Source organism: Manacus candei, unplaced genomic scaffold (genome assembly GCF_025592945.1).
Source record: "Manacus candei isolate 608988 ecotype Guabito, Panama unplaced genomic scaffold, ASM2559294v1 h1tg000021l, whole genome shotgun sequence".
Taxonomy (NCBI): Eukaryota; Metazoa; Chordata; class Aves; order Passeriformes; family Pipridae; genus Manacus; species Manacus candei.
Genome location: NW_026138069.1, coordinates 5,199,403 through 5,217,978, shown reverse-complemented (window position 1 = coordinate 5,217,978; position 18,576 = coordinate 5,199,403). Strand labels below are relative to the sequence as shown.

The 18,576-nt window shown below is 36.2% G+C and overlaps 2 protein-coding genes across 6 annotated transcripts in view; one reads left to right on the top strand and one right to left on the bottom strand.

Moving 5' to 3' along the window:
* THSD7A (thrombospondin type 1 domain containing 7A) overlaps positions 1-18,576 on the bottom strand; it is a 280,912-nt gene that overhangs the window by 101,157 nt on the left and 161,179 nt on the right. For all 5 annotated transcript variants that reach the window (XM_051786011.1, XM_051786016.1, XM_051786015.1 and 2 more), the window contains 3 exons: positions 4,728-4,976; positions 3,001-3,182; positions 1,172-1,240 (listed from right to left, as the gene is read on the bottom strand). In XM_051786011.1, coding sequence (XP_051641971.1) covers positions 1,172-1,240; positions 3,001-3,182; positions 4,728-4,976 — 500 coding nt within the window. The remainder of the gene's footprint in view (positions 1-1,171; positions 1,241-3,000; positions 3,183-4,727; positions 4,977-18,576) is intronic.
* PHF14 (PHD finger protein 14) overlaps positions 1-18,576 on the top strand; it is a 362,909-nt gene that overhangs the window by 323,588 nt on the left and 20,745 nt on the right. The window lies entirely within an intron of this gene.

Here is an 18,576-nt window from a genome sequence, read left to right as displayed (position 1 = left end):
CCTCAAATTATCTGCTATATTAGGAAACTTTAGCTGAATATATTTTATACCCTTATAAAACACCTCCTTGAATTACTGCATTTTATAAAGGGCTGAAAAGAAAAAGAACAGTTCTGTTCTTATGCATTTGTACATTTATCAAGATCGCAAACTCCCCATCCTTCTCTAGAAACCCTCAAGAGACTAGTGCCCAGTCATGACCAGGCTGGCAAAGAGAGTGTATTTGTGTGTGACTGCATCAGCGTAAGCAGACACAACTTCATATTTCTCTTTGTGGTCATTTGTCATGCTGGTTTCATAGGAAATTTCTCCACATTCAAAAAACCCAAGAAAAACTCAAGCCCAAAACACATTAATTGACCAACAATTAAAGAATTCACGTTCTTCTCATTTTCTATAACATTGAAATCTATCATAAAAATTCATTAGATAATTCAGAACCTGATGGTCTAAGAAACAGGACAATTCCATGCATGTATGCAGTTCTCCCGTTTTTATTAGAGCAATGACTGTGTGTTTGCAGATATAGAATAAATTTATGCCCGTAAAGGAACTTTCCTCCCATTCTTATTCTACATCGAGGGTTTTAAAGGTACTCCAAAAAAGATGACAAAATCCACCCCATCTTACAGTGAGAGTAACTTCACGACTAAACCAATTGAGGTGAACAGAGATGAAACTATTTAAGTCAGTGTCAAGTAAATGGCAGAATGACAGTGGCCTCCATGAAACTTGATTGCCACCTGCTTAATTACTGCATACAATACTCCTTCTTCTTCCTTCTGACCTTAATGCCATGAGGGATTCTGGTTCAGCTAAGTATTAAAAGTTCAAATTCTTACTGGAGCCCTAACTCAGTGTTTTGAATTTACAGAAGGGATTGGAAACAGTTGATATGATGAAAGCTGCAAAATGATTTCCAGAGTTCAGAATTGAAAGGAGTGGAGCAGGAAACTGTCCCAGCATCCCAGCAGGCTGGGTTTGAGTTTGGGCCTATCCCTTTCAAACTGACCTGAAATTTCCTGAGAATGCATGAATCCATTTAAATATTCCAGAGCTCCATAAACATGTTAATTATACACATATAGCCAACAAGGTCTCCCAAAAGGGACGTTGCCTCCTTTGCATGCTTTTAATCAAAAGGCCGGGTCAGAGGCCTTAATTTACCTACCTGTTATTTCAAAAGTGATTGATAGCAGAGGTGCAGCACTAGCCTTCGACTTGCTCTGTGACTGACTTTCTGAAATAACAGGGAAACGCCACCATGAGTATATGAGAATGGAGGTCTTTAAAGCAGCCTTACGCAGACAACATTCCCTATCATCAACCGCAAACTACACTGAAATGAAGGCGTTTCCCCGCAGCTAAATCTGGTGGCTGTGTTACCTGGCTTTTTTCCATCCTCAAATTACTTTTAGTTTTCTATGAGTATGTTTCTATGAGGGGAAAGGGAGGGAGGATGAGTGAAGAAGCAGCAGCTCTTCCGAAAATCTGTCCCCTAATATGGAAACAGCCCTGAGTTCCTTTTTAAACTAAGACCCACTTCACCCTCAGTTTGAGCTCTTGAAAAACTGTTCTCATGTTTATGCATCCAAAGACTAGTTACATTTTAATCAGCTTTCCAGGGCCTGCAGAGATTACCTCCTGATGGGCTCTGCGTATTCCTGTCACAGTCTGATAAGGGTAGATTTCACACCCGCCTAAGCCGGCAAGACTTCACAGCCTACCAAAATCCTAATCATCATTCTGAACAGTAAGCTGCCACTGGTTTTATTGTTACTTCTCCTTAGCTGGGAGGTTTTCCTCATTCACACTATTGCAGGGGCACCTAAACTTTGTTCCACAGAGGCGATTTACTAAAAGCCCTTGGGCAGAAGCTGATTTTCATTAAACGAAGAGGCTTGAAAGTTTCTTCTTTTATAAATACAGATGCAGGGCCCATGGAGCTCATAATGCTCAGTAGCTCACTGCTACTGATCCCAGCAATCATGTTGAAATGGTTGTTGGCATTAATATTCCCCACAAACTCTACCTCTATGGCAAGTTTGAGAGTACCTTTAAACCACAGCAGAAATCTCACCAGCCTGCAGTTTGGCCAACCCAGGCCTAAATGGTGTATTACACAGGACTTGTACAATGATGTTGCTTTTCCTGAAGTATGTGGCTGCATTTATTTAATTTTTTATTATTAATAATGTGTGTTTGTATGAAACAGGTGCAGAAGAGGATAAAACAATTAAAAAGCTAAATGCATTTAGCTTAATTCACTGATTTCTAAATCTATAGTGCTGCATTAGCATGCAGTAGTAGATGTAACATAAACTAATCAAGTGTTGTTCTAAAGTACGTATATTACCAGAGGAATTAAAGATTTTGTCTCCTAAGTTATTCACTTTTTTCTTAAGAAGCTGTACAAGTTGTAACAGTGACAAGGAATAATCTCTTCTCTCTTTCAGTTAGGGAAATAAACCGATGAAATTATATTGGTTTGAAGTTCTGAAAGCTATGTAAGAACTTGGACAAATCAAGAAAAGAAGAAAAAAAATCAATTTCTTGAGAATGAAATATAATCATATTTTTACATTTTTCTATATTGAGCTTACATGCCAGAATTGGCATATTCCATCCACACACCAAAGAGCACAAGTTCATCACCCAGCTGAAGGATACAAAAGAAATTTACAGCAGATGAAGGAACCAAATCTAGGATTTCTGACACACCTTCTCATGCTCTTTCTTACTGAGAGACATCCTTTATATAAGACAGTAGTTTTCAGCAGGTATTAAGACAGAGTAATTTGTAGCTAGGAACCTAAATTTGCAGCACAGAGAATGAAATCTCTGCTATGCCAATTAAGCATTTTCATCTGAATTCAAAAATAGCAGTAACTCACAAAGTAAGAAGGCACTCATGGAAAAAGACAGTGGCTGTCAAGGAGCTCTGGAATGCTGACATGCTCTGATTTCACACTAATTCAAATGCAATTGAATCAAATTTACCTTCTTTATCCTTGAGGGTATTTAGGTAGGAGAGGAGATTTTCATTAGCTTGCACACAGTACATTTCTCTGGTTTGAATGCCACCTCCGCACAGCGCCGTCTGGTTTCCTCGCCTCTTGTCCTGTTGGCTAAGGAGAGGATCGACACGGCATTCTGTCCACTCTGTGGTCCGCCAACCATACCTGTATCAAATTTGGTTAATTGGGTCTTTTGAAATCATGAAGCCATTTTACACAGCATTCATTTACACAGGCTGAAACACCTGAGTAGCTTTATTAATTTCCAAAAAGGTCAGAGCACCACAATTTCTTGCACACAGAGGCGCACGAACTCTCATATTTTATATGGTTGGAACATTTTTCCTATTATTTCATTTTTTAAATTATTACTCCTTAAGAATATCTTTTCTGTTCAATTCCTGAAACATATCACACATATAAATGTTTTATTTGAGGGAAGAAAAACTTAATATAGAGACATATAGTCCATGTTAAGATAAATTCACTTTCAAGATTGTGACTCTCAGCAATTTTTAAAGCTAGAAAATTTATATAAGCTAAAGCCAAAATATCAAAGAAATGTGAATGCTGAGAAATGTAAGAGCCAGAAAAGGAGGGGAAAACCCCACAACAACTCAACCCCCCAAAATTACCCAAAACCCCATTGTTCATATTTGATAGGAGACATGACAGTTTCTCTCAGATATTAAGGTGAAAGTATAATGGTATTTTTTTATTATTACTACAGAAAAACCTTTTTCTCAGTCAAGAGGAAGATCGTTCTGCAGTACTGAAGCATCCCTGCTGGGTACTGATGAATGGCAAGAAGCTGTGAGCTTTCTAATCAGTGAATGCACAGGAAAGAAGATCTTTGACTCATAGTTAAAACCCCAACAGGGATTATGAACCACAAGAAATGCCACAGAATTCTCTACCCACCAAGTACTTTAGGGCTAAATCAAAGCAAAGTGTTTCCTAATGTAGTTGGAGATAGGGAAAGATGACATTTCAACACTTAAATGAAAAATATATACCACAGTCAAAGATGCTTAACATCAAATGAAATTTCTTCAGACCCTTTTCTCAATTTGATAAAGAAAAAGCACAGTTAGGACTTTAATATTAATCTTGATTAGTTGATAAGGATTACAGCAATCTCTTGAATCATAAAGTGCTAGCTGTCATTTCTCCTAAACTTTATTTACTGTCACTTTTATCCTCTCACACTTTCCATTTGGGGGTCAGTAATGCCTTTCTTGTGCTGAATACAAGTCTCACTAAAACAGTCTGTTTGCTAACCAGATGTCTATCATCTCTTTTCTGTGTTCAACATTTTGTCTCCAGACAGATAAGGATTACAGAAAACAATGATTCTGCTAGAAATGTTATATAGGGAAAATATCACTGACAAATCAGTAAAATTTACTTATTTTCATCTTGTCTGAGCCTGCATATGCACAAATATCGTCTTTTAAAAACTGAAACAAATGAAAAAAATGTACTTGTTATAGTTTGTATTTAGAGGACGAACTGATTACACTATAATAGGGGTGATTTGCAGGCTTTGGGCTTTCAAGAACACTGAATACACAAACAATGAAAAAAAAAGGTAAAGTCATAGCTATTATTTCTTTAATAATGGTTTGGTTGCTACTCCATCACCAGCCTTGTACGCTTAACTGAAATTGTTCATTTTAATATAGGGAGAACTGAAATGAACCAGCTTACGTAATGCACGGTGCTACGCCATCTCCTTGGGAAATACACTGCTCTGCTTCTTCTAATTGTGGGCATTCGCTTTCACTGCCAACAGGGAGCTGCTTAATGGTCCGTGATCTTGTACGATTCCCTTTAGGGGTTGTCATGTCAAAGCAGGTTTTGGAGCAGGGGGTCCATTCTGACCACTCTGACACCTGGCACTCCTTTGTGATCACACAGGACTGAAACGTAATGGGCAGCTTGTCCTGTTTGCAGAAGCTGTAATAAGAGAACATTACAATTTTCAGCACACACATCCACAGACAGTCATGAAATCCTAAGGAAAAGTGATGTCCATTGAGCCCAAAAAGTCAGGCAAAAAGGCTTTTTTGGTCAAAGTGACTCAAACTATATACATTAGATTTACTACAGTTAAAAATTACCATATTGCCATATCTGTGATCAAAATACTGCCCTATCTGTGATCAAAATTAAAATATAAATCTTCATACATGTATAGAAGTACAACAGAGGAAAGAAACCAATTTTTCACTGCTTTATCTTTTATTTTTAGATATACTCAATTTTTTTGTTGGAACATAAAGTAAGGGAGGATCAATAACAGAGATGACTAAAGATGTTTTTGAAGAGAACATAGTGCTCAGTGCCATCTTCTTTTAATTTCCAGATTACAATTTGTTAAAAAACACAACGGCAAATATGTTGAGTGCTTAGTCACTAATCATTTACTTTGCTAACAGCTAGTATATTGCCACAGTGATGTCTCATGAACTAAATAGGGAATGATCTCTACCTTAAAGTGGAGTCTTCCCTGATGCAGTGAACACATAGCCTTAATTTCCTATTTCTTACGAAGGCCATAATTTAATTTCCGTTCTCCATTTGATTGTTTCATTCACTTATTACATAGGTTGTCAGCAAGATTTTTTCCCTCTAAATCCCTCTGCATTTCAAATGTTATATTCTAAGTAGAAACTAACATTTCTACTTAGAAGCTTGATTAACAATAGAAAAATGAGAAATAGAGAAGCTAAATTACAGTTAAAGTGAACATAACTTTAACTCCTTAATGATAATTACAACATAAGTATTTTTTAAATTTTTTATCATATCTGTTTTGGAATAAAAATCTGGCTTCTGAAGCACTTAAACAGGCAGGAGGAGGATTTACTGGCACTGCAGATGGCACAATGAAATGCTCTGTTCAGTACCAGTCCTATAAACAATAAAATGAAGACTCATTTTTTCTTTTTAAAAGAATACAAAACAATACAGAATAATGAATATTTACTATTTTGTTGCTATACAAAATTTTGCCCTACCCATATATTCAACATAGTTTTGAACTGCTATTTACAAAGTTTTGTAATAGTAGAACTAGGGATACTTGAGACTAATAGGAGATTTAAAACCACAATAAATGAAAGCATATTCATACAAAAGTGACAGAGTAATTCCACAGCTTGCTAATAGAAGATCCTGGTTGGGGAGACAGACAGTGCCAGCATGTTCAAAAGGAGGTCGATGAATCTGTGGGCTGTTGGTCTACATATGGATGGGGGCGGGGAGGGGAACCCTAACATGTGATAGTCAACATTTATTCTGCCTAAGGACAGAAACTATATCTTGTTTGGGACGAATATACTGAAAGATTTTTAGAAAACTATTCTTTAATAGTGGAATTTTTCACCTACATATAGCCCCATCTGGCACAGTACTAAAGTACTGTCAAAATCAATATATCAGTTTCTGTACCTTTGACAAAACATGTAGATTCATTTATCCCACAAAGACACATTTTAATGACCAGAGAAAAGATAAACTCCTCATAGTTTCTGAGTTAGTTGAATTCAAAAAGAAATTTTATAACAGATTTTCTGAAGTAAATGGAAAAAATTGACAAAACTGAGCCAGTGTACTGACAAAAAAGTTTTCCCATAACCACAATTGAAAAAACCATTTTAACAGAAGGCTGTCAATCATCTCCATTTGAAAATTAAGCCCAGCCTTGCAAACTAATCATATTTACTGCTTTTTAAAGGATATAGTCACTTTCTGAAAGACTACTATAGGTTGCACGCCCTTTTCAGATTCCAAGTGCTACTAGATCATTCACAAAGAATTCAATATAGGCACTACCACAATTTTAAACAGCAAATTTTAGTTTCACGGATCCTTAAACTGTAATTGCTATATATGCAAAAAGACCTCCTGAAGTTTCCCACTTTTCAGTACCCTGTAATCTTGAATGCCATGATGCTGAAGTTCCTCTGTCAATCATGATGCAAAATGTTTCAAAAAATTTAGATCTAGATTCTTCCACAGGACTCAAATGAAGAGCTATTTGGTCAGTGGCACAGATTCAGCATTTGCATACCTTTGACATCATGCTCATATTATGTTTTAATAAAAGTTCTTGTTGCTACAGTTTATATAATTAGAACGGTCCTTTTATCTTTTTTGTTACTAATTATTTCTATATGTGGCCGTGAAGAGGACCCAAACAGAACTGTGCCATGTTAATTACTAACTCCATTGCATATTTATGATCCCTGACAGAAGTAAAGCCATAGAGTTAAAGCATGCCTCACTTCAAATATTTACTTATAAAATTAATCAATTTAAAATGAAATATAAAACAAGTTCTTAAGTCTTGTAACCAGAACATAAATATTACTAGGGAGACAAACAAGAGGTAGAGTGAGTTTCCATTTATTTCCTTACTTGCTTATTAAAATCATGCACCACTTGCAGTACTACATAAATACCAAGTAACTGATATTGTAAGTCACGAGCAAACAACCTCTTTACTGTTATACATGCTGACATTATTTTGTGAGAGGGCAGAGACAGTTACAATTAGCAAAAGAAGTGTCGCAAAAGCCAATTAGCCGCTGTTTATTCTTTTAACACTTGGTTTTCTTTGAACAAGTTAGAGAAACAGTGAGAGCTAATTGCATATGGCCGTTATGAAGTTTTCCTTCATGTTGCAGGCAGCACGAGAGGATGTGTTGCAGTATAGACCAAGTAAGGAAGGGAAGAATTACATTTAAACTCAGTAGCACAAATCTCTCTAAACAAGACCAGTTAAAATTCTTCAGTTAAGTAAATGATTACAGAAGTGCTTCACTCCCTTTGAAGGTAATAGAGTAGCTTCCAGAGCATATTACAATTCCTTTCCCTGTCCCAAGTGCATGTATACCCATTACCAGCAACTGAACTAATCTAATTTCATGTTGCATCTCTACAAGAAATTTGGGAAGAATGAATTTGATGATCCAAAGTCCCCTATAATTTTTGAACATATATTTTAATATTTTTTTTACTCCTGACACCTTTAAAATATTTTCAAAATATTTCCAAACTTTGTTTTACCAGAAGAAACAGATGTTCATCATATCTTTCAGAGGAAATTACTATATATAGACAGACATTCATAATTAAAGTTTCTAATACTGCATGCTATAAAAATGCTAACTCAAAGATACATGTGCCATTTAAAAAGCTCAGTATATGCAATACATTAGTTGAGAAGGTTGGCCACATTTCCTTTAAATGTCTCATTAAAGAAATTGCATAGAATGGTTCTTAATCAAAACCTGGGAATGTTTTTTTTTACACAAAATAGTTTTTTCTGGGTTTGGTGCCTAATGCTACAGATTTGATCTTCACAAATAATGGAAAACAAAGTTTACTTTCATGTAAATTTCTCTGCACTTTCTGATGGATTTCACCTCTGATTTAGTTACCCTAATTTGAGGGAATCTTCTCACAGAATAAAAGGCAAATGGGCAGGTAACACAACAGAAGATAAAAATAGACAGTTAACATTAATTTCATGATATCACCCAACTCACTCTGCATCAAACATCTCCATGCCTTGGGTACGTTCAGTAACACCTAAGTATGCATTATATGCAAAGTTAACCATTCAAGAAGAACAAATAAGTCCTCACTATCAACCCATACAGTTTTGTCCAGATAATTGCTTGGAATGCTCAAAGAAAAGCACATGAATTGCATTAAAATGCTGTTAAAACTCAACAGAGTAGACTGGATACAAGAAGAAGTAGCATAGGGATAACATGTAAAGTCTGCAAGAACTTGCTCTCAATCCAGTGAAAACATTCAAAGGACAGTGTCCTAAGTGTCAGATATAGTGGGGAACTGAAGCTTAAGGTATATAAGCACTTAAATCATGCAGTAGAAAGAGAAAGCAATCCCAAACAAAACAAAAGATCACCGAGAATGAATGATCCCTACTGCTATTAAGCCAACATTAAGCCTATTTCTGACCTCAAAGACTGATACTAGATTAAATAAAACCATAGAAAAAGGCAGTTTTGATTCAAAGGACAACCTACAGAATATAATTGCTTCTCAGCCTCTTTTGGAGATGTGTGGTCAGCAATTTGTGTCTACTCACGTTCTGTAGCCTCATTTTTGCTCCTACAGCAATAAATAAAAACTAAATATCACTTTGGATAGGAAGGTTACACCTGGAGACTTCAAAGTAATTTATGGGATAATTAAGGTTATAGACACATGGAGAACAAAGGTTGAGGCATACGCCCAGAACAAATTAGACCATAGTATGTGTGTACAAATGAGCAAGTTGTGCAATTGAAAGCACTCTCTTCAATCAAAGATAAGCTTTAAAAGGTGTGATAAAATTAGATTAGTCGAGTGATAAAAAAATTCTTTCTGAGGTATTCTAAATTTCTATTAGAGTGAAAAACACTTTTACAGTTTTTAAAAATCAGGAAAACTTGATTTTGTATGCCAAAGACCTGTATGAGCATCTATAATCTCAGTTTCAAAATTTGTCTTTTAAGTTATGACAAAAGTCATGGAAGAAACCATTGGAATTTCTTCCTCTGCAAATTCAACTAGGAAAAAAAAAGGTTTTTTCTTTTAATCTTTTGCAATAGATAAAGCTGTGCATACTGCATGCATAAAGCCAAATGCATGGCAATGCTTGAGGGTAGGACCGATCTCTAAATTTATGCAGGATGAATAGAAAAAATAAATAGGTTTTAAACTAGGCAGTAGGACTCTTTACTTCATGAGCATACTCCATACATAACTTGTACAACTACAGTACTACTACTGCTGGTGTTTCCTCCGTATCATACTGGACTCATAACTACAAAGAAGAGTTAATGAGAAGAGATGAACAGCAGCATCAGAATGGCTGAGGGGTTCTATCTAATAATCCATGCGGTCTGAAACCTTTCTTGGCAGTAGCAGATGAGGGCAAAAATGGAAAGACAACAAGTATTTGGTCACACTCTCCCAAGATACTCTCTGGTTTTCCAGCAAACTACAGTTTACAGACTTCCTGAAGACAAGCTGAATCTTTGCACTGCCCTTTATAGAGTTCTCCTCCATGAATTATTACAAATGCTTTCTGAACCTAATAAGATTTTGGTACCTACATCATCTTAGAAACAACATATTATACACTTTTTACTCACCAACAACTATGGATAGCTATTTTTGCTTTAAAACTGCTCAGTTAATTTCATTTTCTGGATTCAGGCCTTGCATAACTCTACTCTGTGGCATTTTTGAGCTTAGAGACTTCTATAAGCTCTTTCTTTGACTGTCTCTGTTGGAGACATCATTTTGAAGATCGACTTTGTGCCTTTCCATGTACAGCTGCTCCTCCTGTTCTAATGTAATAGAGTATCAATGTGAGTTTTGCAATTTAAACCTAAAATTGAACAACGAAGATTATGTCCTTTACAATAAATTCAATTAATTCACCTAAGTGCTGATATTTAACAAAAACTGCTATTTACTAGTTTTGACTATATTGTAAAGTAATGGAGCCCAATAGACAAGGTTAATGTAAGCCAAATAGTCTCTTCAATAACTTTTGCCTGCATTATTTTGCCTCTATTCCTTCACTGTTATCAGCACTCAGCTTTGGTTTTCCCGTTATCCATATTCAGTTTTGATTTTCATTAATGAAATTTTCACAGCTATTATTCCTTACTTTCACTATATGCATTCTCCTGGAATTCTGATATATTTGCTTTTTCTCTAGATGATTTTCCATTTGATTACACACAGAGATTTCCATTGTTGTGAAATGAATAACATGGCTACAGTTCAGGAGACTGATGCCAATATAAACTTTAGGTATTCACGAGAAACAAAACCATGGGTTAAGGCTCGACTGAAAAGGACTGAAGAGAAATTTTTCAATTTTTTAAATTGAAAACTGTGATCTTTCGATCCTGGATCAGTATTTGATGTGTTAGTGGATTATGTCCACAGGCTCTTGGGTCCTGTGGCTCTAAACTTTGTAGGTGCACCTACAGATCTGCCCAGGCTGCTCCAGTCCTGGCATGACTGACCTACCCTCAGCCCTGGTGGAGAAAGCTGACACCTCCACATCAGAGAGCTCAGTGCAGCTGATATTTTTCAGAGACACTCAACAGACATCTATATTGTCAGACACCACACACAAAATCTAGATAAAAATGGCATCCTTCCTCCCTTTGACTCTCTCATACTAAATAGTATCACACTGACTAGATATAACATGCCCTTCATGACCAGGAAGGGCTGTGGAGTCAGAACCTGTTCTGTCTACTGGGGGTTTCAACCCCAGTACCTTTTGGGAAGAAAATATATTTTTATTTTTGAAGAAAGCTACTTCATTTCCAGCAAAAAATAAAAGTTATGCTTGTATTCTGTAAAGCAAAACCCCAATAACATAATCCATTTATTATTCAATCCACAAGACTGAATGAATTAATTAAAAACTTTAGGGGATTGAAGAAGACGTAAGCAAAAACTATGTAACTGCCCGAAAGAAACTCATACTGAGTACCATACAAGGCAGTTCAGTATTTCAGCAGAAAAAGAGAGCTGATTCTGAAAGTTTCAGATCAAAGCACAATCAACATACTTAAGAAAATCCTAAATTCTTTACTGGGTTTTTACGTGGCTTCATTTAAGTACTGTGAAAGAAGAGTAAAGGTTATCAGGCAGATAAAGAAAAAAGGCATTAGTGTGCTCCCTCATAGCATAATAATTTAACCACTTCCTAGCCTTGAATATCCTGCACACTATCAGGCATCTCCTACTACCAGCTGCTTCATAAGGAATGATGAGAGTCTTGAATTCTTGTTGATCTCATGAGACAGTACATCATGGAATACCATTAGCAAAATGGTCTTCAATCTTTCCCACCAGCCACAAGACAAGAACTATTGACATACAAGCCCATTCAACCAAACAAACTTGTCTGCAGAAAGATTCAAAACTGTAACAAATTACTTATAGAACACCAAAACTACATGATAGTTTAGCACTTGAAAATCAAAATTACACACAGAAACACAAATACACAGAAGCAGGCTTGTTAAGGTTGCCATTTTTGACTGAAAGCTAGAGGAAGATTTTGGAAAATAATCAGAAAGTAAATTTGTGATTGAAAATAATGGCAATTGTAAATCCCACTAAAACAAACCACTAAGCTGGACAGAGTCCTTGCAAGACAACCTACAGGCATAAATGAATATTGGCCCAACTCCCAAACAATTCTTAGAAAAATAAGAAATCAAAGCAGGATTTGAATACAAGCATATTTTAGTTTTTTTCAGTAGAGAGAATATCAATAGTTCGCCTTAAATTTGCTTGAATCTGGGTAAACTGCTACAAGAAATGAGAGACTGTAAGAAACACTTTCCAAAGACCACTTCTGCTTCTCATAACTGTAACCTTACAGTGAAGGAAGGGGTAAAACCTGTACCACACCACTCATTAGTACCACATCCTAGAGAAGCTCAGGCTTACACTGCTGGGAAATCTGGCAGCCTATAGGCAGTTCCACAGACAAGATGCTCACACCCTCAACAGAACTACTTGGTAGAAATAATCTGGTTGGGTCAGAAGGTCAAATCAACCTTTGAAACATACTTATTCATGTCTGCAATTTTCTATGGCAACTTTGAATAATCACTCACTAGAGTCAGGAGGCCTGGGGACATACAGCAATACTCATGCTGAATATTAATCCTTTGTGTTATCTGGAATTAAATCCAGATCTTAATATTGTGTGTTTAGAGTCTACTCCTTGCTCTATATTGGACCACCACGGAACCTTAAAAGATGCTCTCTGTACGAGTAAGAGGGATTTTGGAGTTAACTTAGGGATGCAAGTATGAAGCACAATGTGATGCAACCTGATGTGCTGCAAAAACCTATTTATTTTCCATGCAGTGTTCTCCTCAGACTTCATACAGCCTGTTGGATGTGTTAACCTCTAAAGCATAATAATCAGATTAACACTATGCCATTCTTGGATCACAGTTACAGCTGGATTTTGAAAGAGACTCTTGGCATAAAGGAAAAAAAGGGTTTTTTTCTCATAAATAAAATCAAATTTTAAAAGTTTAATTTTCAGGTACTAGACAGCAGGAATAATAGAAAGGTGATTTAAATCTGGAGGTTAGAAAACCCTCATGAGCTAGTCTGAAAATAAAAAATGTAATTCACAAAGTCTAGTCATCCTCGAGAGATTTAGTTTATGGTTGGAACACACTTGTTTCTTTAAAGAAGTTAGCAAAAATACAGTGCCTGTACATTTTCCTAGTGGAAAATGACATAGTCCTGATTCATTTTCCCTGCAGCTGCACTGTTTAGTATTGGTCATATCGTGCATTGTTCTGAGAAACTGTTAGTACCTCCCTGTATAATGGGCTGTTATAATCACACAAACAATGAGGTCCCTTTATTCATTTACAATTCAAGTACTGTCCACCTAAGTGCTTTTCACAAGACTATTTTCCCATGATCCTTTCACGACTTTAACTAATTCTGCCAACAAGAATGCACAGCCAAAAGAGTTTTGAAATAAACAAAACCACTCAAGTTTTCTACATTACAGGAGAAGATAGAAGATACAACTTCTATATCAAGAAAAAATATATCATCTAACACAGGCAAAGCAAAAAGAAGTTCTACTACACCCAAACAAGCATCAACAACAGTTCCTGTGGGGCTATCACAGACACCACGAGTGAGGAGACAAGAAAGTAGAAGGGTTGAGTTAGAGGTGCTATCTTTCACAGTCCAGTAACACAGTGACATGTATGCACATCTCATCCTATAGACAATTTTAAAATTGGTAGAGCAAGTTATTTGGCAAGAGTCTACATAAATGACTTATTAAAGCTTTTGGGAGGGATTTCTCTTTGTCAGTGGAAATTTTTGTTACATAGCATTAATCAGCATTTACTTTGACCCAAAACAACAGCAGTTTCATGGAGTTACTGGCAAAGAAAAAATAAACACAATGCCAAACTTTGTGAATAAAAATATGCAATATTGATGTTATGATGACAAGAAATATATTACTGAAAATTATATTACTAATATTAGTTGTGTTTAAGGTATTATTTTACATTTGTTCCCTTTATTGATGCTTAGATTTGACAGTATCACTGGTTTCATCTCAGTCTCCAACATTTGGAAAAAAAGCAGTCAATATGAGGAGGTACGCTGCACAATCTGTTTTCAGTGGGACCACTGAAAGTTAGACACTGAAGTACTCAACCCTGCTTTTCTGAGGATCTGGAAGGGAACTTTGTGACTTCCCACTCTGTGCAATTTCACCTTGAGGGACAGTATGTCCCAGGAGGATGCTCATCTCACATGCAGCCATACCATAACTCTATAAAGCTGATCAAGAAAACAAGGGCATACTCTACATCCTAGACTATGCTTAGCAGTTATATAATAGAAAAAAAAAACAAACAATACAAAAGAAATCCAAAAAAGTAATACATTCTAGTTTGCTCCTTAGGGGAATATTTATCATGAGATAATACCAATATAAAGAAGTCAAGAATTTCGAAAAATAATTCTTGATTCATATGTATTTATTTAGTCATATTGAAGTCAGTTAACATTAAAATTATCTGACGAGGAAGAAAATATGCATAAAAGTACAGTGCAGGAGAATCTTCACTGAAGATCACAGTGCCTAATTCAATTTACCACTGTGTATCTTAATCTCTTACTATATTAAGGCTAGAAATTCAACACTGCATTCATTCATAGAATTCATTTATTCACTCATAGGATTTGTGGCCACAAGGGATTATCAGAACATGTAGTTCAACCCTCATTACATTACAAGCTATTATACTTTGCTAAGGAAGATTTTTTTTATTTGAATAAAAATCATATTCTAGAAAGGCATCCAATCTTGATGCTTTGTACAGATATATATGAATGTCATACATCTAAATGACAGAAAAACTGTTCACTGTATGAAAGGAGTTAAAATATGGTGTGGAAAAAGAAATTGTTCATTGCTGATGTTTCAATTATTCAGCACAGTGTGTAGGTTTCCATCTTAAATCTAGATTTTGGCATGGTATGTCAAATGTGTAGCAATACTGACAAGCCACTGTCAAAACAGCAGCCTCGGCAAGATGATGGAGCAGGTACTTAGAATAGAAAGGTACACCCACTGAATAATATTATGCATATCCACAGAAAATACTGTCTCCACCAAAGTCACATTAAAAAACTACAGGATGCTTCTGACTTTCAAATTCATGGAAACTCTTAAGGCATAGTGGAAAATGGTAGGAAAGCAGTATGTTTGCATCCCGTTTCTCTAATATTTTACATTTTTATTATCCCAATGCACCTGACAATTAACCCTGCCGTTTTTAGTTATCAAGAGGTTTTTCTTCCAAGACTACTTCTTTCCTATTCTCCATTTGTTAACAGCATGTGCTCTAAGTGATTCCAAGTTAATGAATCAAGATGACTGTATATAGTTCATTATCCAAATATGTGATATTTACAGGTGTTCTGTAAGTGAACCACTTATTGCTTCTAAACCCTTACAGTGTGGTTAGCTTGCAGGCTTCCTCTACAAAAACAGCCGTAGAGCTGCTTTTCTAGTAACATAAAAAGCACATGCAGATATATATGTTTTCATCTGGTCCTCAATGAACAAACAAAAGGTTTCTTATGCTCCTTCATCTCTATGACCCATCCTCTCTGCATTGCTGTTTCTCTCTCCTTCCCATAGCCCATCTCCTTGAAGTTTTTTTACCTTAACCACTGCCACGTTCATACATATGACTCTTTCTGCCTGTTGCCTCACAGAGATGCTCAGAGAAGTACAGAGAATCTCTCAAGATCTTTTCCAAGCAAGGAGTACATTACAGGGTCCAACAAACTGAGCTGCTGTACTGTATGTCTGAATCTTTCTTCTGTTTGCTGTCTGACAGCATGACTTGTCTGCTTCTCCAAATAATAGAAGAAATAAAGCAACAGGTTTATGCAGTTTACATTTGGTTTTTTTATCTTCCTCCATCAGACAGTCTCTAATTCATAAGAAGAACAAAAGTCCATGGATAGAGACATTTGTTGTGTTATTTGGAAGGTAAGCATTGGGTTAAGAGGCTTCAGGACCTGGAAAGGAAAAGAAAGCTAAAATGCCATTCTAGAAGAGCAGATTCTCTATCTTTTTTCTCATGCTAAAACATCCTAAGTATCACTTGCTCATCGGTTAAATACTCCATTGGCCATTCTTGAATTCCTTAGTTCCTGGGTATCCAGCTTAAGACCTGTGGTCAGTATTGAATATAATGACTCTGCTTTAAGCAGATGCAGGTCTACTTGAAGTAAGCTGAAAAATTAGGCATTACATATCTTTGAACTGCACGCCCAAAATCAGCAAAACAATTCCATAATTTTGGCCCTACTGTCATATCTCATGTCTTAACTATAATATTGGAATAAACAAAAGGTCAAATTCTCCCAAACTTCAAATTTAGTAAAGCACTACAACAAGACCATTACAGAAACTCCCAAGAGAGTTTGTTACAAGATGTGGATATAATTTGCTAGATATTTCATGAGTGCACAGAATCAATGAGAAGGATGAAAAGAAATAACAAATACTTACTTTCTAAGAAGGACAGATGTGAAACTAACGAAACATGATCACATGATCAAATGCACAAAGAGGCTAAACCAATCTGCTCATGAACTAGTCAGCATTTCTAAAATTTTGGATTCTTTTCTGCCCCCACCATTATGTTCCACTATCGTAATTGCATAAGGTTATTTCCCAGCAAAGAAGTAAAAGTTCTGAATATATATAAAATTTCACTGTTTTTTCTTGAATTCTCATTTCAGGTCATTCAGGTCATCAGTAGTGTTCAGCTTCACAAACAGGTCTCTACTACAGTAGTGTTGCCAAGAGAATATTAACCAGTTCTGAGGACTGCAGCCAGAGCTGGCAGGGATGGTTTCCTACTTGGTCTCCTCCATTTCTCCCGCCATTCAAACAGGAGTAGTTTTGGTCCCAGCCTAAGCAAGATAAACAAGCCATATTCAAATGATGGAGAAAGAGAAAGGAAATAGTGCAGAAATTCCTGGGATATCTTTGTTTTAAGAGGCAGTAGATGCTTGCAGAACTGCTTTAACTACAGCTCACTTTCCAGCCATTTGAGCTAAGTGACTCTTAGTGATGACAGGCTATCCCCACACCTGTGGGCCAGCTGCTTCAGGGGAACATGATGTGCTTTGTCAGTGGATTTCAAAATCTTTGCTGAAATGCAGAAACATACAGGCCAAGAAGATACTCTAGTTCTGTTCCATGTTCCTACAGTTATAACTGTCTGTGCTCCAGTCTTTCCAAACCCTTCTTCTTAGACTTGTAAAAAACTAGGCAAAACCAGGTAAACCTTTCTTGCTAAACTTTCCCCCAGAAGTCTGCTCAGGAAAATAAATATGAGGAACCATTTGAGACACAAAAACAGTAATTTGGCAGAGTAGAATAAAGTGAAACCAGAGTCTATATTACAGTAGAAAATTATAGTCTTAACATGAGGCATAATCATTACAACTTGTAATAGGGCAAACAGACTTGCAACATAAAATGAACATATGTTTTATGTTTCTCTACATTAACAGTTTGTTGTCTAACAGTTCTCTTCGGGACCTCTGGCAAACCCCACTTTCACCAAAGAGGAAACATTTCAGAGGATCAGTTTTGTCCTCTACTCTAACAGCAGCATTGTCCAGATTTTGTTAGCTATCCAGAGCAGTCATTTTATAAGCCACCTTTAAAAATTTCTGAATTATTTTTTTCCAACATTTCTATTTTTAAAATATTTTCAGTGCACCAGAATTTCAGACCAAGGGGAACATAAGGCAAACACAGGCCGTATAACACCTACGTTATTGCAGAATGAGCAATACAAAATCCAATATTTCATCCTTCACGGGAGACCATCTATTTTTCACTCAGCAATAAATTAAACTTTGATTTTCTTGTTTCATTTCTCTTTACCATGCCTGGTGTGCTGATGTGTCAAGAGGATTTGCCTTTTTTGAAGTTTTGCTGACAGCATTACAGAACCATCTTCTCTGGAGCACCCTTCTGAAAGTTGTTCTGTTTTAAAACTCTTTTTATACTATACCAATTTTGCTATCTCTGCAAAAATTATTCCTTGCCTGAGGGTTTTTATTCTTCTTTCAGTCATGCTGCCAGGGGGCTGATTGTTTCTGATTGCTGAAAATGGACTATGCAAGCTGAAAAGCATTTCACATGAGAATGGCAGGTTTTCCAGTCACCTTACTTGTCTATATTATTTAGTAACAGTTACTATGTGATGGAGATTATAAAATCATTTGATCTAGCTGCACTGACACTCTCGGCAGAAAAATAATTCTATTGTTTCAGATTCTAGAATGCCAGTCACGGAATAAAGCATTTGACATCTTGGTGAAGAGTGCAGTGCAAATGATGCAATAGATATATAGGTGATATACATACATAGGTCCCTGAAAACTAAGTTATCAGTGC